Source organism: Geotrypetes seraphini, chromosome 5 (genome assembly GCF_902459505.1).
Source record: "Geotrypetes seraphini chromosome 5, aGeoSer1.1, whole genome shotgun sequence".
NCBI classification, from domain to species: Eukaryota; Metazoa; Chordata; class Amphibia; order Gymnophiona; family Dermophiidae; genus Geotrypetes; species Geotrypetes seraphini.
Genome location: NC_047088.1, coordinates 107991710 through 108017616, shown reverse-complemented (window position 1 = coordinate 108017616; position 25907 = coordinate 107991710). Strand labels below are relative to the sequence as shown.

Here is a 25907-nt window from a genome sequence, read left to right as displayed (position 1 = left end):
AGCAGGAACTATATGAAGAACAACGATTAGGATTTTTCCACGATTTCAAGATCAGAGAACCCTCACACCCAAGCGCCAGGAATGAGGTAAAACAGTGCAGGCAACTATGTCATTATAAACCCTAGCCAAAAGGGGGGCCAAAGAATGTCCAAAAGTTTTATAAAATTTGTTCATAAAACCATATAGACCAGGTGATTTGCCAAGGGCAAATCTTTAATAATTAGTAAAATATCTGAAGCAGAAATAGGTTGTTCTAAAGCCAGTGCTTCAGATTCAGAGATATGAGGTAACTGAACATCTTGCAAAAAATGTAAAATATCCACCCGGAAGGCAACTCATCAGATCTATATAACTCCTGGAAAAAAAAATGTGACAAATTCAGAATGTATTGATATATCATCATCTAACAGAACCTACACAGGTTTCAATCTTAGGCATATAATTGCGGAGACATTGTTTCCTCAGTTGATGGGCCAACAGCCTACTGGAACAGTTGCCAAATTCAAAAAATTGTTGTGCGAGATGAAGCTGTTGTTGGATATCCTCCGATTCCAGGTCACAGAGCTGGAGTTGAAAGTCAGGAAGAGCCTAATCTAAAGTAGGAGCCTGTAAGCCCCGCTTTTTATCCCTTTCTAGGGTAGCCAGCCGGTCTCTAACTTGTTTCTCTTAGTGAAATTTATCCTTCCTAACATGAGCTTGCAGCGATATTATACCCCCCCACCCCCAAAGACTACTTTTAAGCCTTCCCATAGGATCACAGAAGAAATCTCTGGCATATCATTAAATTCTACGTATTGCAGAATTTGCTTGTTATATAATCAATATGGTTCGGATTATGTAACAAAACATCTGGAAATCTCTAATATTTGTTCTCGGTCCGAGCTTCCCAGGGATACATGACAAAACAGGGGCATGATCAGACCAGGTATTGGGGCAAATATCAGCTGAGTGCACCTGAGAGAATAATTAAAGGCATATTTTTAAGGGGGAAGAGGGTTCTGGGCATTCTGGCTTAGTCAGAAGACATCACCAGCAAGTGTGCCATCATTTTCTTGTTGTCTACAGAAAAAGCACAGTTACTTACCGTAACAGGTGTTATCCAGGGACAGCAGGCATATATTCTCACATGTGGGTGACGTCATCTACGGAGCCCCGATGCGGACAGCATTTCAAGCAAACTTGATTGAAGATTCAAGCTTGCTGTGCTGCATCATGCATATGTGCCTCCTGCTCCACTAGAGGGCGCATCCCCTCCTCGTGGTCTCCAGTTCACATATCCAGCAAAAAAGCCAACCCCGGGGAGGTGGGCGGGTTGTGAGAATATATGCCTACTGTCCCTGGATAACACCTGTTACGATAAGTAACTGTGCTTTATCCCAGGACAAGCAGGCATGATATTCTCACATGTGGGTGACCTCCAAGCTAATAACGAAGGGGTGGAGGGAAGTTGGCAATTTAAGAAAACAGATTACGTAACACCGATTGGCCGAACCGGCCATCGCTTCTGGACAGTGTATCCAGGCAGTAGTGAGAGGTGAAAGTATGAACCGAAGACCACGTGGCAGCCTTCAGATATCCTCAATCGGCGTAGACCTGAGGAAGGCTATCGAAGCTGCCATAGCTCGGACTTTATGTCCCGTAACTCGACCATGCAGCGCGAGACCAGCCTGAGCGTAGCAGAAAGAAATATAAGCAGCCAACCAGTTGGACAGGGTGTGCTTGGAAACTGGACGCCCCAATCTGTTAGGGTCAAAGGACAAAAACAATTGGGGGACCGTCTGATGAGCGTGAGTGCGTTGAAGGTAAAAAGCCAACGCCCTCTTGCAGTCAAGAGTGTGGAGCGCCACCTCTCCAGGATGAGAGTGGGGTTTAGAAAAGAACACCGGCAGAACAATGGACTGGTTGAGATGAAAATCAGACACCACCTTAGGTAAAAACTTAGGATGAGTGCGGAGGACCACCTTGTCATGATGGAATACAGTGAAAGGTGGGTCCGCCACCAAAGCTTGCAGCTCACTAACTCTTCGAGCAGACATGAGGGCGAGTAGGAAGATCACTTTCCAAGTGAGAAATTTAAGATGACACTTATCCATAGGCTCAAAAGGAGGTTTCATGAGTCAGGCCAGAACCACATTCAGATCCCAAACCACAGGAGGAGGTTTGAGAGGAGGATGAACGTTCAAAAGACCCTTCATGAAGCGAGAGACTAAGGGATGGAGTGAAAGAGCCATCCCATCCAGGGGCTGATGAAAAGCAGCTATCGCACTAAGATGTACTCAAATGGAATTGGTCTTTAGGCCAGAGTGAGACAAATGAAGCAAATACTCCAGAACCAAGAGCACAGGGACCGACACCGGGTCCTGGCTTTGAGAGGAGCACCAGGACGAGAATCTAGTCCACTTCTGGGAATAGCATAGTCTGGTCGAGACTTTCCGAGAAGCCTCCAGCACCTCCCTGACTGACTGAGATACTAGGGAAGAAGTCAAGGGGAAAGAAACCAAGCAGTTAGATGAAGAGACTGAAGATTGGGATGTAACAGTGAGCCCCGACTCTGAGATAACAGTGAGGGAAATACAGGCAGAAGTAGAGGTTCCCTGACACTGAGTTGAAGTAGTAGGGAAAACCAAGGCTGGCGGGGCCATCGAGGAGCAATCAAGATCAGAGTGGCCCTCACCGATTTCAAATGAACCAGCGTCCTCAGAATCAGAGGAAACGGTGGGAACGCATAGAGGAATTTCCCCTCCCAATCGAGGAGAAAGGCATTGGCCTCGAGACGGTCCGGGGAGTAAATCCTTGAACAGAAGAGAGGCAGTCTTTGATTGTCGGGGGAGGCGAATAGATCTATCTGGGGAGTCCCCCACGTGTCGAACACCTGTCGCAGGTCCTGGGAATGCAGGGACCACTCGTGTGGCTGGAGGAGGCAGCTGAGCCTGTCCGCCAGGCAGTTTTGTTCTCCCTGTATGTAAACCGCTCGAAGGGAGATGTTTTGGGAGATCGCCCACTCCCAGAGCTGCGAAGCCTCTTGGCAGAGGGACCATGACCCCATCCCTCCTTGCTTGTTTACGTAGTACATCGCCACCTGGTTGTCCGTGCAGACGAGAACCACCCGGTCGCGAAGCAGGTGTTGGAAGGCCACCGCGGCGAGGTAAATTGCCCGGAGCTCCAGCACGTTGATGTGGCAGCGACAATCCTCTGTGGACCACAGACCTTGAGTGCAGAGACCGTCTACAAGAGCCCCCCAAGCATACTCCGACGAGTCCGTGGTTAGGACCTTGTGGTGTGGAGGGGCGAGAAAGAGCAAACCCTTGGAAAGATTCGAAGAGTCTGCCCACCAACGGAGCGATCTTTGCAAGGAGTGAGTCACTGTCATGTGGCAGTTGATCGGGTCCCGATCCTGACGCCATTGTGAGGCCAAAGTCCACTGTGACCACAGATGAAGGCTGGCAAGCGGGGTAACGTGGACGGTGGAGGCCATATGGCCGAGGAGCGTCATCATTTGTCGTGCCGAGACCGAGGTCGATCTCGAGACTTGTCGGCTCAGATTTACCAACGCCTCCAGACGCTGGGGGGGGGGGGGAGGAAGGAACGAAGATGGACCGTGTCCAGCACGGCCCCGATGAATTGTAAGGATTGAGAGGGGCACAGCTGGGATTTTGGAAAGTTTACCTCGAAACCCAGACCCTGATGAGAAGTAATAGTCTGTCGGGTCGCTGAGATAACCCCCTCCCTGGTCGGGGCTTTGATCAACCAATCGTCCAGGTAGGGGAATACTTGCAGACCCTGGAAGCGCAAGGCAGCCGCGACCACTATGAGGCACTTCGTGAAGACTCGGGGGGACGAGGACAGGCCGAAGGGGAGGACCCGGTATTGTAAATGGAGGTCCCCCACTTGAAAGCGCAGGAATCTGCGACAAGCAGGGTGCACCGGAACATGAGTGTAGGCCTCCTTCAGATCGAGGGAGCAGAGCCAATCGCCCTCGTTGATCAGAGGGTAAAGGATCGGAAGGGAAAGCATCCGAAACTTTTCCCGCACTAGAAACTTGTTCAGGCGCCTAAGTCCAGAATCGGGCGCAGGTCTCCCGTCTTCTTCGGTACCAGGAAGTATCGGGAGTAAAACCCTTGGCCCCTTTGATTTGGGGGGACCGGTTCCACCGCCCGCAGGCGAAGGAGATCCTGTGCCTCGGAGAGGAGGAGGGACAACTGCACTCGATTGGGAGGACATGCACTTGGTGGGCTGTTGGGAGGAACCTCTCGAAAGTTGAGTGAGTACCCCGATGAGATCACGCCAAGGACCCATGAGTCCGACGTTATGGCTTCCCAGCGAGGGTAGTAGGCTCGTAGGCGGCCCCCGATGGGAAGGAGGCCAGGTGGAGGTGCAGAGGGGGCCAGCCCCCGTCCGCTCATCCCGTCAAAAGGACGGAGGACGTCTTCGCGGGCGCAGTAGGCTGTGATTTTGGAAGAGCCCTAGGGTGAGCCTGGGGACACCGCGGCGGCGGCCTGGAAAAGGCCGGGGTAGACTTCTGGGGGTAGCGGCGAGGCAATCCACGAAAAGGGCGAGAGGCCTGTGGTTTGGGTTTTTGCCGGACAAGGGAAGCAAAGGAACGTTCGTGCTCCAACAACCGTTTCGTGGCTGCCTCGATAGTGTCGTCGAACAGTTCCTTCCCGACGCAAGGGAGGTTTGCTAACCGATCTTGCAGGTTAGGGTCCATATCGACGAGCCGCAGCCACGCCAGCCGGCGCATGGCCACCGCAAAGGCTGCGACCCTAGAAGACAGTTCAAAGCCGTCGTAAGCGGCATGGAACAAGTGCAGTCGGAGGTTGGAAAAATCCTCGAGGAGGAGGCCAAACGCTGCCTGGCGAGGGGCAGGTAAATCCCCCGAGAAGGCGCTCAGCAGCCCAATGAGGTGTTTCAGGTAAGAGGAAAAGGTGAAAGTGTAGTTCAGGACTCTTGAGACCATCATCGAGTTCTGATACAAACGGCGGCCAAATTTGTCTAGTGTCCGGCCTTCGCGTCCCGGAGGAACCGCCGCGGACCCCCTAGAGGGGTGAGCTTTCTTCAGAGAAGACTCCACCAGTAAAGATTGGTGGGACAACTGTGGTTGCTCAAACCCCGGGCAGGACATCGTTCGGTACTTAGACTCCATTTTAGATGGGACCGCCGTCACCATGTAGGGAGTCTCGAGATTCCTGATAAGGGTCTGCCGGAGCACCGGGTTCAGCGGTAGCCGGAGAGACTCTCGGGGCGGGGAAGGCATATCCAGCTCCGCCAGGTACTCCTTGGAGTACCTCGAGTCAGATTGTAAGTCCAAGTCAAGGGCACGTCCCATGTCCTGGACGAACCTCGTGAAGGAAGGTCGGTGGGATCCAGTGGCCCCTTGTGGGGACGGTGAACGAGACCTCCGTTTCGCTGAGAAGGAAGGGGAAGCCTCCCTCGAATAGCGAGGTTCTCGCTCGGACCCTCGATCCGACACCGGGGACGCGCTATGGAAGCGCTCCGGGGTCGAGGACCTGCATTGCCTCGAGGAGCCCCTCGGGGACGCCCCCGGGGTAAGGGGCACCGACCGATGTCGGGTCGGAGACCTCTCCCCGAACTCCCTCGGCGAAAGCCTAGAGCCTCGGACCGGAGCCCCGGACCGAGGGGGAGTCAGTAACTCGTAGCGGTCCCCCCGATCGAGTCGAGAGCGAGCGGCCTCGAGCCGGAGGGGAACTCCGGGCCTTTTTAGAGTGTCGACGGCCCGAAGGGTCGAGGGGCTTCAATCTTTGTTTCGCCCCGTGTAGCTCCGCCGGGGACGAGCGCCTCGAGTGCCTCGGAGAGGAATCCGAGGAAGAAGAGAGGCGGCGAAAACGGCGCACTTTGCCCCAAGGGGGGTCTCGATGCGTTGCTCAGGCTGGTCCGGCGCACGCGAGGTCGAGGTCGAGGCCGGTTGAAGGTGAGCCATGGCAGCGGATAGCTCCGTTGTGATCATTGCTTGGAGCAGCTCTTGGAATACCGGCACGGACAGCATCGATGGCATGTCCGAGGCTGCGGTGCACTCCACTGGGAGTGATCTCGAATCAGAGCATTCCCGAGTGGTGGAGGCACGTCCCGAGGTCTTCGGGGGCTTCGCCGGGGCCGTGGGTAAGGAACTCCCCCCTTGTCCGGCCATTGTCCCCGAGGTTGGCTTCTTTGGAGGTATGGAACCTGAGGAAGGAAGAGGGGACTTACCCGGAGCCGAAGACTTCTGGGAGCTCGGGGTCTTCGAAGTCGAGTCCCGAGGCGGGGCCGAGGTACTCGAGGCCGAGATCAAGGCCGGGGCCGATCTCGAGGCCGAGGTCGAGGGTTGATTGGCAGCAAACAGGTCCGCCATGCAGGCCCGTCGTCGTCAGAGCGCACGGTGTTGGAAGGTTGCGCACCGGGGTCAAGTTTCTGTCGGATGGTCGGCCCCCAGGCAGAGGATGCACCAGCGATGCGGGTCTGTGAGTGATAGTAGACGCTCGCACCCGGTGCACTTTTTAAAGCCCATAACAGGCCGGGACATAGGAAATTGAGGCGACCGCAGCCTATCAGGCCATGCGGCTGCGACGACCCAGGAGCCCCCGGATCGCGAAAGAAAGCGCGTTAAGCGCGATGAGCAGGAAGAAGATAAAGAAGTAATATACGCACAGCGACTTTTAACGACAAAAAATAATAAATCGCGGTGCAAAGAAGGCACTTGGGGCAGAGCTAAGAAAAAACGTGTCTTCTTAGCACTGCGGAAAAAAACGAACTGGAGACCACGAAGAGGGGATGCGCTCTCTAGTGGAGCAGGAGGCACACATGCGTGATGCAGCACAGCAAGCTTGAATCTTCAATCAAGTTTGCTTGAAATGCTGTCCGCATCGGGGCTCCGTAAATGACGTCACCCACGTGAGAATATCATGCCTGCTTGTCCTGGGATAACCCCTGTTACAGATAAGCAACTTTGCTTATATATTAAATACTGATTTTATAATGCCATTATTTACACATGTAGATGCCACACAACCACAGATTGTAAGGGGACATATTCTGGGTATGGTTTGGGTAGTCCAAAAACCACCATTCACAATTATAATGTATAAAACAAAACTCGCATCATATAAATCAGGGGTAGGGAACTCCGGTCCTCGAGAGCTGTATTCCAGTCAGGTTTTCAGGATTTCCCCAATGAATATGCATAAGATCTATTTGCATGTATTACTTTCAATGCATATTCATTGGGGAAATCCTGAAAACCCGACTGGAATACGGCTCTCGAGGACCGGAGTTTCCTACCCCTGATATAAATAGTACAAATGTATCAAAGTAAAATTACAAAAGATTTACATTTGTACCCAGTTTTGAAAGGTGTAACATTTTGTTTCAGAATATTTCAAGCATGACTTTGCCCCTTGTACTTTAACCTTTTCCTACTGATTTGAAGCTGGCAGTTTGCTGGTGAGCTGTATAGTGGTGGTTTATGGTGAGCTGGCTGAAGCCTGGAAGCAGGTTTTAGCTGGAATGTTTACTTTTTGAGCAAGTTACTGCTATTCATAATGCAAATATTGCTGTATCCATCCTAATTTTCAAACTCATCAATATCTTTTCAATATCCTCATTTTATTTTTTTGTTTAGCTATTGTTTCCAAGTCATAATTACCCTTTCCTCCACTGAAGTCACAATTTCATTCACTGAAGAAAACCTAACCACACTATTTTTTCAAGTCATTTCTTATTGTGAATCAAAGTGGAAGTGAATTCTGATAACAAGTAGATAGATTAATTTACCTTCTTTCATTGCTATTACATTTCATCAGAATGGGCTTTTTTTTTTTTTCAAGAAAGCCTTTTTACGAATAGGGAGAGGCGTGGCTTAACACGAATGGACGCGTGATCGCGACGCTCCTCTCCTGCTAGGCAAATATTATTAAAAATATATCCTTTTCTAATTGATTTTTTTCATGAAATAATTACCTGTTAACTTCAAACTTCTAACGGAACAATATTTCCTTTAACCGCCGAAATTGAATCGTAATCTGAGAGAAGGAGTCAGGAAGGCGCCTTTCTCTTCAGTGCTGGGGCGGTTTGTTATCGAGTGCAGACGGAGGAAAATAAAAGAAACTAAAAAGTTTGTCGGAAGAACTGACAGTGGTGAAAAGATCACCGAAGGTGGAGGAGTACTGCCGGGACTGCACTGAAGCCCTAGGGGAAAGGGTTTGTTTCCCTTATGATGATTTTCACGCAGATTATTGAATCTCTCTGAGTTTTCTTTGAAGAACGGTGAGATACAGATCACATAGAGAAAAGAGAAAACTGAGCCAATTTCTGATGATTTTAAGAGGATGGCATTGGAAAAGAGGTGAAAGGTGGTGAAAAATTAAAGAGAGATCGATTTTTGATATGAGATCGTTAAAAACTGACTGTTAGAACTGTGGCAGTTTTAAAGCTGTACTTCCCTGCTCGCGCTGAACTGAGAACAAGAAGGCAAAGAATCGGCGATTTTGTCTCTCTTTTACTAAAATGGTAAGAGATTGAGGACAGGTTATTAAAAAAATTGTAAACTTGGCTTCCTGTAGCCGATTTCTATAGAATTTAAAGCTCTGACTTATATTGCCTTTCTCTACTTGACTGAGACAAAACTTGAGAGTGAAAGAATCAGAGAAAGAGAGTGCCTTTCTATACTGGAGTGATACGATACTGAAAGATAGGTAATAAATAAATCAAAGAGAGCTTGAAGGATTTGAACTATCTAAATACAAAGAAAGAAGGAGTTTCCCCCTTTGAAATTTGGTTTTTTTTTCTCTCAGTCTGACATTGGGGGATATAACTGAAAGGAGAGGAAAAAAAAAAAAAAACTGTTAATAAAATTCCTGCTGCCAAAGTTAGAATGAAATCCTGAGAGAAAAAAGGATTATTCTCTATTATTGATTGGAAAGTCAATGTGAAGAGAATTTGGACCTGCCAAACTGAAACAAAACATAACAAAGGAGAACTAAATAAATTTGATATTTCCTCAACTTTTTTTTTCTATTAAGTTGATATAGAAAAATATCAAAGATAGAATACTGGGAATTGTGACTGAAAAAAAATAATTTTGTGTCTACTAACAACTATAATAGAAATAAAACCTAAGAAAAAACAACATGGCAAGCACCAGACAAAACAAAAATGAGGCTGGCACGTCAGCAAAAAGACAAAAACAAGATCAAATAACACCAAGCAAGATCCCACTTCCTGCTGAAGAACCTGACATATTGAGTAAAGCAGAAGTTATGGAAGAACTAAGACAAATTAAACAAATGCTTAAGGAAACTGTAACCAATATGTCTGAAATGAAGGAAGAAATATTAAACATTCACAGACAAATGGAAAGTAATAACAAAAGAACAACTGAATTGGAGTCTAGAATGGAGGCCATGGAAGGTGAAGCAAACAGATGCAAAAATGACAGTCTGGAATTGAATAAATTGAAAGATCAACTGGAAGACTATGAGAATCGAGGAAGAAGGAAAAACATTAAACTTTTTGGAATACAAGAAAATTTAGAAGGAAAAAACGCTATACTTTTTCTAGAAAACTTAATTCCAAAAATATTACAACTGGACTTGAAACAACCATTAGAAATAGAAAGAGCCCATAGGATCCCAGTTAAAAATGTAGAAAATAAAGGCAGGCCAAGACCAATAATTTTCAAAATGCTTAGATACCAACAAGCATTAGAAATATTAAATGCTGCAAAGAAAGACAAAAATCTAAATTATAAAGGATCCAGATTATGGTTTTTGCCGGACTTTGCTAAAAACAGCAAATAAGAGAAAGAGACTATTAGACATGAGACCTCAACTAAAAGAAAAAGGTTTTAAATATGGTCTATACTATCCGGCAAAAATGAGAGTATCATCTGGAGATAAATCCTTGTATTTCGAGGATCCAGAAAAACTAAAAGCTTTTCTCTCTAAACCAGAACCTATGATATTTTAACATAAAATATTAAGATGGGTTTTGATGACTTTATGAAAAATTATAAAAGTATGAAATATTGAAATATCTGAAGAAAGAAATAAATGATATAAAGAAAAGACAATAAAAATTTATAAGAAAGAAATAGCAAGATATAGGAAAAACATGAATAACATACTAAATATATGTTTAAGATAAAATTTTATGATGAAAATAATAATACTAAGGAAATATAAATTAAAAAAAAATGTTAAAAGGATAAAGATACATTACTGAAATGTTATGAAAAATGACTAAAGATATTAAAGGTTAATATAGATAGATAGAAGGGGAATTTGATTGAATATTGATTGCCTAGAGGGGAGGAGAATGTTCGGGTTACAAATCCAATGTGTATCCTTAAGCGGCCATTGTATTGGGTGGGAAAGGGAGGGAAAAGGAGAGTATTTACTAGAATGATTAAGGAAAAAATAAACAAGGGATTATATACTTTAGGGGTAAATATGTGTGTCATGAAAAACATTTTTTGGATTCTAAATATGAAAGAAGAGGGGAAGAAGATTATAATGAGAAGTATTAAAATGTATAATGTCTTTTAAGATATATTCTATTAATGTCAATGGCCTGAATCACGTAATCAAAAGGAAAAAAGTATTAACATTTTTAAAAAAGCAAAATGCAGATATTTACTGTCTGCAGGAGACCCATCTTAGTAAAAAGGAATCACAGAAACTATCGGGTGGGTGGGTAAAAGAATGTTTTTTTGCTCCAGCAGAGGGTAAAAAAGCAGGGGTAGCAATTCTTATAAATAAAAAATGTATGGCCAATATTAAGGTAAAAAATTCAGATCCACATGGAAGATGGATACATATTGATATAGGTATGGGAAATGATGCCCTGACGTTGTTTAATATATATGCCCCTAATTCGAATCAATCAGAATTTTTTAAAAAGTTACAGAATATGATATTACCACTGGCTGCTTCTAATTTAGTGGTGGCTGGAGATTTTAATGCTGTAATGGATCCATTATTGGATAAAAAACCAGGTAAAAGTATAAAATCTTTAGGTTTAGATAATTTGGTTCAATCATGTGATTTGAAAGATATATGGCGTATTCTTCATTTTAATGATCAGGAATTTTCATTTTGTTCACAGGTTCATAAATCATTTTCAAGAATAGATTATATTTTTGTTTCAACAAATAAAGTGCAACAGGTGATTAAAGCTTCCATAGATCCTATTATTATTTCGGATCATGCGGGAGTATGGATAGAATTACAATTAGATCAATTAGATAATGGTAGACCTCTTTGGAGATTTGATAATGCATTGCTTGTGGATGACAAATTTTTGGAAAATTTTAAAACACAAATTAACGGTTTCTTTCAAATAAATTTAGTGGAGGATACATCTATAGAGAATGTATGGGATGCATTTAAAGCAACTATGAGGGGTAATATTATATCATATTCAGCTTTTATTAGGAAACAGATTAAAATACAATATTTAGAATTAGAAAAAGAAATAAAAATATTAGAAGCTAAATTGATAAGTAAATGGGAATATGAAGTTTTGCAAGCTCTTTTGAAAGCAAAAGGTAAATATAATGAATTAACTTCAAAAATGATAAGAAGAGATTTGTTTTCCAAGCAAACAATGTATTATGGAAATTCTAATAAGGCGGGGAGATTATTGGCAAATTATCTTAAAGCAAAAAAAAGAAGAACTAATATTAATGGAATTAAAGATGATAATGGTATAATAACAAATCAAACAAATATAATATTAAAACAATTTTTAAAATTTTATAAGGACCTGTATTCTTCCGAGCCTTATTTGGAGAGACAAAAAGATGGAAAAAATTTTTTAGATTTAATTAATGGACCTAAGGTTCCTGATCATATAAAACGGAGTTTAGATGAACCTATATCATTAAAAGAATTAGAAACAGCATTGAGATCTCTTAGAGTTGGATCCGCTCCAGGTGGTGATGGTTATACAGTAGAATTTTATAAAACATTTCAAAATATCCTTTCCCCACATTTACTAAATTTATATCAGACACAACTTATAAAAGGTAATATTAAAGGTACTATGGCTGAATCAATAATAATTGTTTTACCTAAGCCAAATAAAGATCCTACTTTGGTTTCAAACTACAGGCCTATATCTTTGATAAATGTGGATAATAAACTTTTGGCGAAAATTTTGGCTTTGAGATTAGCCAAAGCTCTCCCATATATTATAGATATGCATCAAACGGGTTTCGTTGCTAAAAGACATTCCTCTAATAACTCTAGATTATTGTTTCACATGTTAAACTTGTCAAAAAAAATGGATGAACCGGCTTTTACAGTTTCATTAGATGCTGAAAAAGCATTTGATAGGGTAGAATGGAATTTTATGTATCAGGCTTTAGAATGGTTTGGTATAGGTTCTGGATTTATACAAATGGTAAAAACATTGTATAGCTTCCCGATTGCAAGACTAAATATTAATAATAAGATATCTGATGGTTTTCAATTGCAGAGGGGAGTTAGACAAGGTTGTCCTTTATCTCCTTTGTTATTTGATGTTGTATTAGAACCCTTATTGTTAGCAATACAACAAAAGAGGGAGATACAGGGTATTCCATATTCAGATATGGAATATAAAATTTCAGCTTATGCTGATGATATTTTGCTTTATTTGAGAAATCCAGAGTCTACCTTATCTTCTTTATTGGAATTAATTGATAAGTTTGGCAAATTTTCAGGTTATAAAATTAATTGGAATAAATCTGAAATTATACCTTTAAATATTCATTGTGTAAAAGGATTATTTGACACTTTTCCATTCATATGGAAAGAAGAAGGATTTAAATATCTTGGCATTCAAGTTAAAAATACAATTGAAGATACTGTAAAAGAAAATGAAAAATATGTATTAAAAAAAGTTACGGAGTTATGTGAGCAATGGAACCCATTACATATTTCTTGGTGGGGAAGAGTTCAAACTATTAAAATGATGATCTTGCCTGTAGTTTGCTACCAAATGAGTATGATACCTATTTATTTTCAGGGGTCCTTTTATAAAAAGCTTAATAGCATTTTAACAAAATTTCTTTGGCTTGGTAAAACACCTAGAATAGCTTTAGTAACTTTGCAAAAATCAATTAAGGAGGGAGGGGTAAATTTTCCAAATTTCTATAGGTACCATCAAGCCTATATTCTACGTCAGGGTATGTATTGGATCCTCCCAGAACTTATGGATAATGCACCGGATTGGTTATATTTAGAATGGCGCCTTATGTTTCCCCTAAATTTAGTTCATTTGCCAAGTATTAACATACCTAGAAGATACAGAGAAAATAAAATATTAATGGATACTTGGAAAACGTTGAGGTTTATTGATAAATTAACACCTATCCCAATAAACAAATCAACTAATCAATCTATATGGATAAACTCCAAGATCAAAATTGGCGGAGCTCAAATCCTTTGGAAGAACTGGATAATTGCAGGCATTAGATCTCTAGAAGATGTTATTTCAGAAGGTAAACTGCTGGATTTTTCACAATTGCAACATAGATTTGGTCTTAATAAAACACAAAGTTTTAAATGGTTGCAATTGAAGCAGGCCATTCAGGTTGGGTTCCCTGAATGGAAAACATTAAATAATCAATATAGTTTAAAGTTCTTATGTTTTCAAGCAGACTTCCTAGGACATCAAGCCGCATTGTGGTATATTTGTGGCATTGTGGTATATTTGAATAAAAAACCAAAAAATGGTCTAAGAGATATTTGGAGCATTGAGATTGGACATCAGATTAATGCATCTCAATGGCCACTAATTTGGTCTTGGAGAATGGGATGTACAGTGTCAGCATCTATGAGACAAACTTGGTTCTTTTTATTACATAGAGCTTTTTGGACCCCTACACGTTTGCAAAAATTAGACAGTTCTAAGTCCAATAAATGCTGGCACTGTAATCTAGAACCAGGGACATTAGATCATTTATTGTATCATTGTCCCTATATTAAAACTTTTTGGAATTCAATTTGGCCACAAATTAATAAATTGATGGAAAATCATATTGCAATATCATATGATACAATATTATTTGGAATGATGATGAGAAAAAAAAGTCAAATTTCACCAGAAAATAACAAGCTTTTATTAATTATGACAGGGGTTGCCATTCAGCATATAACCAATAACTGGAAGAATTATAACAACCTAAATTATACATTTTGGTGGAATACAATATGTCATATATTTAAAATGGAAAGAACAATAGCAATACAAAGAGGGACATATACTAAATTTATAAAAATATGGGGGCCATTGACAAAATACTGCAATGAATAAATAATAGGATTTTTCTTCTTCTTTTCTTCTCTTAAGTATCTTTTTTATGACACACATAGAGGGGGGGTAATGAAAATAATCTCTACAAAATATGTTATAATATATTATACAATATATAATGTATGAATGAAAAGTAATAGAAGGGTGGGGGGAGGGAGAGGGGATAAAATTTATTTAGAACATAATGTATTAGATATAAAAGTGTTATTGTATATTTAATAATTGTATTCTAACATGTTGTACACTTTCTGTAAAAATTGAAAATTAAAAATATTATATTAAAGTAATAAAAGGGTGGGGGGAGGGTGAGGGGGAAAATCAAATTTAGATATATAATGTATTAGATATAAAAGTGATACTATGTATTTATCAATTGTATTTTAATATTTTGTACACTTTATGAAAAATTTGAAAATAAAAAATAATGGAAAAAAAGAAAAAAAAAAAAGAAAGCCTTTTTACACTCATGCACTATGGTCTGCTAGCTTTATCAGCTCATAGTGATATAACCGAGCATTCAGCAATGCTTAGACATTTTTAAGTTCCAAGAGTAAAATGTAAGGGTTTCAATGGGAGCTGACTACACATGATGCTTCTTCCACTCTTTTAGCACTTGCCCCTCTCCCCCCCCCCCCCCCGAGGCTGGATTTTAACAAAGCATCTGAATGAAATTGTAACAGTCTTCGACCAAACTCAGTCACTGCTTCTTGGGTCCATTTCACATCACCAAACAAATCAATTAGGACACTATCTGGCTTCAGTTACCAGCTATCCTGCCAATCTACCCTGTTTTTATATGCTGTTGTGGAACAAAGATCATTGCAATCTTTTTCTAGTGGACACCCAGAAAAAAATGTTATGCACTCACTGGTGGCTGGTGAACATATACTTACTAATACATATACTTTTTAGCTTTATACACTTCCACTTTGATTCACAATAAGAAACGACTGTTGAAAAAATAGTGTGCCTAGTTTTTTTTCAGTGAATGAAATTGTGACTTCAGTGGAGAAAAGGGTAGTTATAATAGAAGACTTGGAATCAATAACTAAACAAAAAAATAAAATGATAAAATCTTCATCCTCTCAGTAAAATGGGGTATATGTACACCCACTGGAAGGAACTACTCTTCCATTACAGAGATCTAAAACAAAAATAGTTTCCCTTATAGAGATAGGGAAATCCTCTCAAGAAGAGATCATTTGCCTAGTACAGGAAGCGTTTATCCAGGTCAGGAAGGGGACATTCTGCCTGTACTGGGAGGGATTTAGAGACTCATCCCCTTTGGGAACTTACACGGAACTTGCGTAATGGACTGAAGTGTCGAACTTCCTCCCTCTCGTAACGCTGGAAGAATGAGTGCTGCAGGGCTTGCTCTGCTGTCAGGCGTTCAGCAGGGTTCACCATCAGGAGGCGAGAGATCTTGTGGAGTAAAACAAAAGAAAATCAAGAGACCCAAGAAAAGAAAGGTCAGTTCTAGAAGATCAATTTTCCTCCAACTCATTTTCTTTATTTGCTCACTAAAGGCCATATTCTATATATGGCGCCCAAAACATCGGCAACACCTAAAACAGCACTTAGCTTGAATCTATACACATCTTATAGAATCACACCAAGCGCCAGTGTGTGCCATAACTATTAGGTGCACCCATTTAGACCAAAGAAAACCAGGCCTAAATACCTGCGCTTAACTTGTATGCGGATTGGACATATTCCATAACAGTGCGCATAAATGTTATGAACATTCGTGATCTGCCCATGCACTCCCCTGGCTATGTACCCTTTTCAGATTTGAACTGGTGCACAGCACTTTATAGAATAAGCCTACCAAGTTGTGTGCGTAACTTCTAATTAGTGTCAATTAGCGTAAATTATCAGGTGTTAATTGCCAATTGTTGGTGCCAATTAGGTTTATTAATTATGATCCGTGCACTGATTTGTGCGTACAACTTAAGGCTCCATATTCAGACTTTGGGGGTAAGGGGAAAGTTTTGTAAGCCTTTCTGGCTCTTAAAACAATGTTTTACAATTATAAAGTTGCCCTGGGTTATACAGATAAACAGGTACAAATAGAAACTTAGATTCTGAGTCATTAGTGACAGATAAAGTATCTGCATATAACAGTATACCACAGAAAGACAGTATATCAAATCCATCACCCTAAATGTACCAGTACCATTGTCAGACCTTTGTTTAATTTAGAGAATGAGAAAAAAAAATCCCTCTTCCTCCAGGGCAAGTTTTTTTAAAGAGAGGAAAATATGAATTATCTGATTTAAATTCAGCTCTTTCTGATAGATTTGCCTTGTCAAAAACTTCTGAGGTAGAACTTGCTATTGATAAATAGAATTGAGCCACTGGACTCCATTGCTCCTACAAAAGTAGTATATACTGTATTTTTAGCACCATAAGACGCACCTGACCATAAGAGGCACCCTAGATTTAGAGGAGGAAAACAAGAAAAAAAATATTCTGAGCTAATATATTTAACAAATACTAATATATTTAACAAAATATACCAGGCTCTGTACTCAGCCCCCCTCACTCCTTGCCAGGCTCTGTACCTTGTCCCACCACCCTACCCTGTAGCCTGTTCCCCCCCTCTGGTGGTCTAGTGGTACAGGAGGGATCTAGGACAGCTGACTAACAATTTTTTACACCCCCCCCCCAGTATCTTTTTTAATCCCCCCCCAATGCCTTTCTAAAACAACCCCCCTCCTGCCGTACTTTTTAAAATGACCCCCCCTCCTGTCGTACTTTTTTTAAAACGACCCCCCTGTCGTACCTTTTAAAATGCCCTTTATAGCCTGGTAGTCTAGTGGTGTATCGGCCGGCAAGAACAAGCTTTCCGCGCACCTGCCTGGGCCCGCATAGCATTCTGAATAGCTGCTGTCAGTTCTCGCGAACTGAACAGTGGACAGCACTTGTTGTCAGGATGAAGCCAGACACATTTACAAACATGTCACCTGGGGCAGGAAAACATGAAACCCTTTTCTGCGGGTTTAGGTTGGCTAGTATGTTTTAAAAAGCGATATGCACTAAAAAAAAGGTAAGCCTTTCCAGGGAGGCAGGTTCAGCTGACAATGAAGCTGCTGAGGAATTTAAAACGTACCTGCCAAGTGTAATTGAAGAAAAGAGGTATGTGTCAGAGGAGGCATTCAATGTGGATGAGATTGCTGGGAAATGGACATATATAATGAAAATGGCAGCACAAGCCCCAGGATTCAAGGCATTTGAAGATCGCACCACCCTGCTTCTGTGTGCCATTACCAAGGGTGATTTCAAATGAAAGCCTCTTATGATCTACTACAGAGCCCAAAATCCTCACACATTTAAAGGAAAGAACCTAAACTGCATGCCAGGATAGGCATCAACTTTAGAAAAACTGTGACATGGAGTAATGTTATTTCATACTGAAGCAGTCTAAAATTCAAGCATCAGACAAGCTTTAAGTTCTTGTAAACCGTGCCGAGCTCCACTTCCGTGGAGAGGATGCGGTATATAAACTTAAGGTTTAGTTTAGTTTAGTTTGCCCCTTACACTGAGACACTTAAGGACTTGAGAAGGAAAGCCAAGAAGACAAGTCTGATGCAGATTTTCCAATCAACAAGTAGTGAGACTCACGCACCAGAGGTTGATGTGACAGAAGTCGACTTGCTAGCCTCAACTCAGGCGCCAGAGGTTGATCAAGCTGAAGTCGACCTACCAGCATCAACATCTCCATCTTCTACAGATACAGTACTGTCATTCTGGAGCTGCATGCCTGTACCTCTCGAGAGGTTGATGTGTCAGAAATCGACCTGTCAGCTTCAACTCATGCGTTAGATGTTGACCAAGCTGAGTGGTACAGTACTGTACACCTGTATTTGTGTAAAGCAGGTTTTTTTTGTCAATGTTTTCATAATGGTAGTGTACCATTTCTTTATATATGTCCATTACCCAGTCTGCACTGTAGCATCTTGTACACACTAAGGACACCTTTTAGGAAGCCCAATAGTGTGCCCCAGTGCAGCTAATGCACCAAAGCCCCCCATTCAATTCCTATGGGCTTTGGTGCATTTGGTCACAGGAGAGTTGCTACCGTGGCTTTGTAAAAGGAGCCCAAACTGCTTACTATGGTTGTGTGATAGTGTACAGTACATTTCTGCAAAGCTGGTTTTTGTCAAGCAATAATAATAATAATAATTTTATTCTTATATACCGCCAAAGCCATAGAAGTTCGAGGCGGTTTACAGCAAGAAGCGCTGGACAATCAGCGAAGAGGTTACAGTCAAAGTCAGCAAAGAGGTTACAATCAAAGACAGCAATACAATCTTACATAATGAAGGAATATGAAAGCTATATAGTTCATTAGGGATACTGGTTGGGTAAGCAGAGCTGAGTAGATTCTTAGTTAACAAATTGATTGAACAAGCTCGTTTTTACCTGTTTTCTAAAATTGAAGTAGGATGATGAGAGCGCGAAAACGTTACTAAGCCAATCGTTCCATTTGCCTGCCTGTAAGGCAAGAGTTCTGTCCAAGAATCTTTTGTAGTGTTTTCATAATGGTAGTATATCATCTCTTTATATACGTCCGTTTCTCAGTCTGTAACATCCTGAACAGTTTTATCCTAATGGTTAGCACACCAAAAGCCCCTTTTTAGAAAGCCCAATAGAATGTCCCAGCATGGCTATGTATTTATTTTTCAGCACTACTGTATGAAATTGTTTTAACTGTGTTACTGTACTTCAAATAGTGAAAAAGCCATGGTGCATTGCATTAGTTGACGAGCAGATTAATTATTTACTATGGTTGTGCAATACCGTACCTTTTATTTTCCCCATTGTGCAATTCCGTACCTGTTTATTTTCTAGCATTGTTGTGCGCAATTATATTGTTTAAGAATGCCACTTCTATAATTAATACTGCAAATAAAAAATATGTTTGAAACATACTAAATGTTCTACTATGATTTTTGACAAATGCTGCCCCACACAACTATCTAACCCTATTTTTCCTATTGGATCTATTATTCACTTTACGCAGTTTTGAGGTGCAAAATATACTGCTGGAACCTAATCTCTATTTTCATCTAAGGGGCAGCGTTTCTTTACTCGCAATTTCACAGTTTGCAAACTTTTACGGGAGCCATACTATCGTGAATAATGAGAACAGATTACAAGTCTTTTGAGGCAGAATGTGTATCTGCTGCTCTGAAGAATCCATCTTTGGATTCAACTTTGATTGGTAATTAATTGCCCAATCTCCTCATTACCTTTTCTAGCCAAAGTTCTGGAAAGAGCTGTTTATAATCAGTTGGTTGGCATTTGTCAATTTGGTTTTCATGTCAATCATGATGCTAAAATTTTATCGTCATTTATTGTCACCCATGTCAAAATCATAGAGGAAGGCAGCATCCGCCATTTTTGAGTCAGTCGTGCATTGCTTCTCTGTTCCTTTTCAACAATTTGGATGCCACAAGCAGGAATGATACTCCACAAAGGCAACTTTCCAACCAAAACAACTCACTTCCCCATAAGTTTAAATTGCAGAAATCTAGGGATGTATAGGCTTAGGACAGCAAGGGAAGGGTAGCAGACTAGGAATTAACAAAAACACCTCCTGCTCATCCCATGGCGCCGTCACAAGTCTGTGTATTTTATAACCTGCACATGCACTTTGGGATTCTGCTTGCATTCCATCAATGTACAGCTACACACCTGCTTGTCATAACATATACATTTATCCAGGAGTTAATTTTATAATTTTCTACACATATATAAAGGCATATAAGCATTTAAAAACCCTTTATAAAATTGTAGTCTTATTTCTTGTTGACTTTGATGCTTCTCAGGTAAGGAATTATGACATCCAGGACTGAATCTATGACACTATTAAACCTAACTCTGATCTGGCTTAGTTCCTATCAGTGAGGCTCACAGGAAACCTGATACAGGTATACCATTAAACCCTATCTTATCACAGAGTCTCAGAGGACTCAGTCAAGTGGCACCATTAAATGCTGAATCAGTTCCAATTTGTGAGAGTTTCTAGAAGCAGAAGGACTCACCAGATCTTTAACAGTGTCAGATCTGTCATCCCATTCTGGTGATCCAAACTGGTAGCGACCTTCCATGATCATCCTCAGCATCAGCATCTGTTTACGGTGCCAGAAAGGTGGAGACCCTGCCAGTAAGGTGTACATGATCACTCCACATGCCCATCTAGGGGAATAATGAGAAGATCAACTAGGAGAATTCATAAAAATCATGCTGTTTCCAGACATATCTCCATTATTCAACATTTTTATTGTTTACCAAAGCAATATACATCACATTTTTAAAATATGTATAACATAGGAACTTGTCTAACTTAGGGATTCAAGACTAAGTTAGACAAGTTCCTACTGAACAAGGACGTACGCTGGTAGGGCTAGTCTCAGTTAGGGCGGTGGTCTTTGACCAAAAAGGCCGCCGTGTGAGCGGACTGCTGGGCATGATGGACCACTGGTCTGATCCAGCAGCGGCAACTCTTATGTTCTAAATTCTATCCCAATCTGATGCTTAGTAAACAAGTCATAGAATAAGGTCAGTTGCGCACATCCTCTATAATAAAACTCTAAGCGCACATGAGCATTTAGGGTTTTATGATCCCTGCCACCATGCTGTGTCCCTCCATGCCGATTTCCATTTCTGGCGCGTGGGGAGGTTGGCGGCGTGTGGGATGGCTTGCGACTGAAATTTCAGCGGCAGTTTGACTCTTGCGCTGCCAGGACGCCTCTTCTCACCCCCCCCCCCCCCCCCCGACCAGCAAACGCAGCAGCTGCGGGGCATTTGCTAGGCCGGCCCACTTCAATAATGCGAGATGGGCCGGCCTAGAAAAAGTACCGAGGCTGCCCGGGCTAGCGGATGCTAGACAGGGGGAGCAAGGAAAGAAGGCCTACTGCTGGACAGGGGGATCAGATAAGAGGTGCTGCTGGACACGGGGGAGGTAAAAGAAAGGGAGAAGGGTTGCTGCTGGACAGGGGGAGCAGGGAAGGGCTGCTGCTGGACAGGGGTGGTGGTGGACAGCTGAGGAAAGAGAGAGAAAAAGAAAGAAAGAAGGGCTGCTGCTGGACAGGGATGGTGGTGGATAGCCGAGGAAAGAGAGAGAGAGAAAGAGAGAGAAAGAAAGAAAGAAAGAGGCCAAGGAGAGAGAGAGAGAGAAAGAAAGACAGAAACACACATCTATTCTAGTAATAATAATGATCTGGTAAATGATATTAACTAGCAATAATTAGCAGTGTTAATTGGGAATAATTGGCACCAATTACATAGTATAAACACACATGAGTCCATGTGTTGAATGAGTATGGTTTGAGCAGTACTTTGAGTAGTTTTTACTTTTAATAGTGATTGTTTCACAGATCATTATTGTTTGAAACGAGACTGAAGTTTTTTTGCCATCTTTGGTCTTTTGAAGCAGCCATCTGGCAAAACACATCAGGACCCTAGAACTGTATAAAGGGCTTCAACTACAAGATAAGTATTTTAAATTACTCTCTGAAAAACTATCACTTATTGAACATGTGCAATGACTGAGAGTTTGGTCACAGCCTTCAAACACTTGGTATTCACCTAGTGTAACGGTCTGACAAATTCAACACTAACCTCTGAGCACTGTTCTAAATGTTATGTGAATTCTATTATTCTATCGTTCTACAAATGCTTGAGTGCCTCTTCGGTGTTTGTTTAGTAACTGTTGTGTATTGAAGTGGGCCAGTATTAGTTTACTTCAATTCCCTTTTGTTTTGGATAACATACATAATTTACAGTTAACAGGTTACAATTTGCCATAGTATAATCTGTTTCAAAAGGTACCCTTTCTAGGCAATTGCTTAGTTTTGCCTAACAGAAGAGCAAGCCTTGTCAATCCTTCCAAGAAAGAGTTGAAAAAGAATACCGATGAGAACTCCCAACAGCAGTGAGAAAGAGTTAAGACTTAGACAAATTAAAAAGGAAAAACTAGGCTCCCCTACCACATGCAAGGTGTCCTCATTAACATAAATTATTGTGTGACTGTGCAATCACTCACAGGTCAACTTCCTTGCTGTACCCTAGATGAGTCTCATCCATTGAGCATTTCAAAATTTCAGGAGCCAGGTAGCCTGGAGTGCCACAGAGCTCTAGAGAAAAGACACACAAAATGCTTACTCCAGGACGTCACACGGACATTTGCTGACTTCACATGGGCTGACGCAGACTTGACATCCACTCACCACGTAGCTTCTGGTCTGGTTCCAGCAGGCAGGAGAACCCAAAGTCCGATAATTTGATGTTCATCTGGGAATCCATGAGGATATTTTCAGGCTTCAGGTCCCGGTGGATGATACGGTTAGAATGCAGGTAAGATACTGCCTCCAGCAAAGCCCTCATGATGCACCTTAAGTTCAAAACAAAAATGACATCTCTATTCAAGGTAGTGCTCATAATTGTTATTTAAAACAAAATATGAGCCGGCTTAATTTTTAGGATATCCATAAAGCAATGTTACTTACCGTAACAGTTGTTATCCAGGGACAGCAGGCAGCTATTCTCACTAGTGGGTGATGTCATCAGACAGAGCCCCGGTACGGACGTCTCACAAGCACGTGTTGCTTGTAGAAACTTAAAGTTTCTAGATGCCCGCACCGCGCATGCGCCGGTGCCTTCCTACCCGGAGATCCGGGCGTGTCTCCTCAGTTCAGGTAGCTAGCCTGAGAAGCCAACCCAGGGGAGGTGGGTGGGACGTGAGAATAGCTGCCTGCTGTCCCTGGATAACAACTGTTACGGTAAGTAACATTGCTTTATCCCAGGACAAGCAGGCAGGTATTCTCACTAGTGGGTGACCTCCAAGCTAACCTCAGTGGGATGGAGGGGGAGTTGGCGACTTAAGAGAATAAATTTTTCAATACTGTTTGGCCAAACTGTCCATCCCGTCTGGAGAGGGTATCCAGACAATAATGTGAGGTGAATGTGTGAACCGAGGACCAGGTGGCAGCCTTACAAATTTCCTCGATTGGTGTTGATCTGAGGAATGCTACTGAGGCTGCCATTGCTCTGACCTTATGGGCTGTGACCTTACAAGGAAGTGATAATCCAGCCTGGGCATAGCAGAAAGAGATACAAGCCGCCATCCAATTAGAGATGGTGCGCTTTGATACGGGTCTTCCCAACTTGTTAGGATCGAAGGAGACAAAAAGTTGAGGAGTGGTTCTGTGTGGCTTGGTGCGATCCAGGTAGAAAGCCAAGGCACGTTTACAGTCTAGAGTGTGAAGGGCCGATTCTCCGTGGTGAGAATGGGGCTTAGGGAAGAATACTGGAAGTACAATGGATTGGTTGAGATGAAATTCGGAGACCACCTTAGGCAGGAATTTCGGGTGAGTGCGGAGGACCACCTTGTCATGATGGAATACTGTGAATGGTGGATCCGCCATCAATGCCTGGAGTTCGCTGACTCTGCGAGCGGACGTAAGGGCTACGAGGAAAAGCACTTTCCAGGTGAGATACTTAAGAGGGGCCCTGTTGAGTGGTTCAAACGGGGGCTTCATGAGATGGGAAAGGACTACATTGAGGTCCCAAACTACTGGGGGTGGTTTGAGAGGAGGGTTAACATGGAAGAGTCCTTTCATAAATCTGGCGACCACCGGATGGGCCGAGAGGGGTTTCCCTTGTAGGGGCTGGTGGAACGCCGCAATAGCGCTCAGGTGGACTCGTATGGATGTGGACTTGAGCCCAGATTGAGATAGGTGTAGGAGATAGTCCAGCACGGAGGATAAGGAAGCTCGCTGAGGTTCCTTTGACTTAAAAACACACCATGAGGAGAATCTGGTCCATTTCTGGGAGTAGCATTGTCGAGTGGCGGGCTTCCTGGAAGCTTCCAAGACCTCCCTCACTTCTTGTGAGAATTGGTGAGGGGTTACGTTGAGAGGAACCAAGCTGTCAGGTGGAGAGACTGCAGGTTGGGATGAAGTAGTGATCCTTGATGTTGAGTAAGTAGTGAAGGAAACACTGGAAGTGGTACTGGTTCCCTGCTGCTGAGTTGAAGTAGGAGGGAGAACCAAGGTTGTCTGGGCCACCGAGGAGCTATTAGAATCATGGTGGCCCGTTCGAGTTTCAGCTTGACCAGAGTCTTCTGGATCAGCGGGAATGGTGGGAACGCATATAGAAATCGTTTCCCCCAGTTCAGTAGAAACGCATCTGCCTCGAGGCGATGAGGAGTGTAGATCCTGGAGCAAAACTGAGGCAGTTTGGAGTTGTGGGGAGCCGCAAAGAGGTCTATCTGAGGCGTCCCCCATTGCGTGAATATTTGGTGAAGGGGGCTGGAATGGAGAGTCCATTCGTGCGGTTGTAGCAGACGGCTTAGTTTGTCTGCTAAGACGTTGTTCTCCCCCTGGATGTATACTGCTCTGAGTAGGGCGTTGTGGCGCACCGCCCAGTCCCAGACTCGTAGAGCTTCCTGGCAAAGGAGGGCCTAGCCCGTGCCTCCTTGCTTGTTGATATAATACATGGCAGCCTGATTGTCTGTGCGAATGAGGATTACCATGTCGTGAAGTAGGTGTTGGAAAGCTTGGAGCGCATTGAAGATGGCTCTGAGTTCCAGTAGATTGATTTGGTGTAGTCTTTCCGCACTGGTCCAGAATCCTTGGGTGCGGAGACCCTCCAGGTGGGCCCCCCATGCATAATTCGACGAATCGGTTGTGAGAACTTTCTGATGGGGGGGAGAGTGCATCAGCAAACCTCTGGATAGATTCGAAGAGGTCATCCACCAAAGTAGAGACTGCCGAAGAGCAGGTGTGACTAAGATGTGTTTGGATAGTGGATCGGACGTCTGATTCCACTGTGATGCCAGGGTCCACTGGGGGATCCTGAGGTGGAGTCTGGCAAAGGGTGTCACATGTACTGTGGAGGCCATATGGCCCAGGAGCACCATCAGTTGTCTCGCCGGTAGGGTTTGGCGAGTAGACACCGACTGGCAGAGATGAAGAAGAGACTCCATGCGTTGCAGAGGCAGGAATGCTCGGAGTCGGGTGGTGTCCAGGACCGCTCCGATGAAGGGGAGGGACTGGGTGGGTTGTAGATGAGACTTGGAGAAGTTGATCTCGAAGCCCAAATTCTGGAGGAAGTAGGTTGTAGCCAAGGCCGCCGAAGTGACCTCTGGGGCTGACGGGGCTTTGATGAGCCAGTCGTGGAGGTATGGGAACACCTGTAGACCCCTGTCCCGGAGTGCCGCGGCCACTACCACCAGGCACTTTGTGAAGACTCTGGGGGACGAAGATAGGCCGAATGGTAGCACTCGATATTGTAGGTGCAGATTTCCCACCCGAAATCTGAGGAACTTTCGGGAGGCCGGGTGAATGGGGGTGTGAGTGTAGGCCTCCTTGAGATCCAGGGAGCATAACCAGTCGTTCTGCTCGAGGAGGGGGTATAGAGAAGCCAAAGTCAACATGCGAAACTTCTCTTTGACCAGGAACTTGTTGAGGGCCCGAAGGTCTAAAATGGGTCGCAGGTCGCCCGTTTTCTTCGGGACGAGGAAGTACCGGGAGTAAAACCCTCGGTTCAATTGGTCTGACGGGACCGGCTCGACAGCCCGAAGCTGAAGTAAGGTTTGGACTTCCTGA

At 43.1% G+C, this 25907-nt stretch overlaps 1 protein-coding gene across 2 annotated transcripts in view; it reads right to left on the bottom strand.

Annotated features, from left to right (window-relative positions):
• Positions 1-25907, bottom strand: part of PHKG2 (phosphorylase kinase catalytic subunit gamma 2) — a 105092-nt gene that overhangs the window by 13804 nt on the left and 65381 nt on the right. For both annotated transcript variants that reach the window (XM_033945879.1, XM_033945878.1), the window contains exons 6-9: positions 22527-22690; positions 22343-22433; positions 20340-20493; positions 15586-15711 (exon numbers count right to left, since the gene is read on the bottom strand). In XM_033945879.1, coding sequence (XP_033801770.1) covers positions 15586-15711; positions 20340-20493; positions 22343-22433; positions 22527-22690 — 535 coding nt within the window. The remainder of the gene's footprint in view (positions 1-15585; positions 15712-20339; positions 20494-22342; positions 22434-22526; positions 22691-25907) is intronic.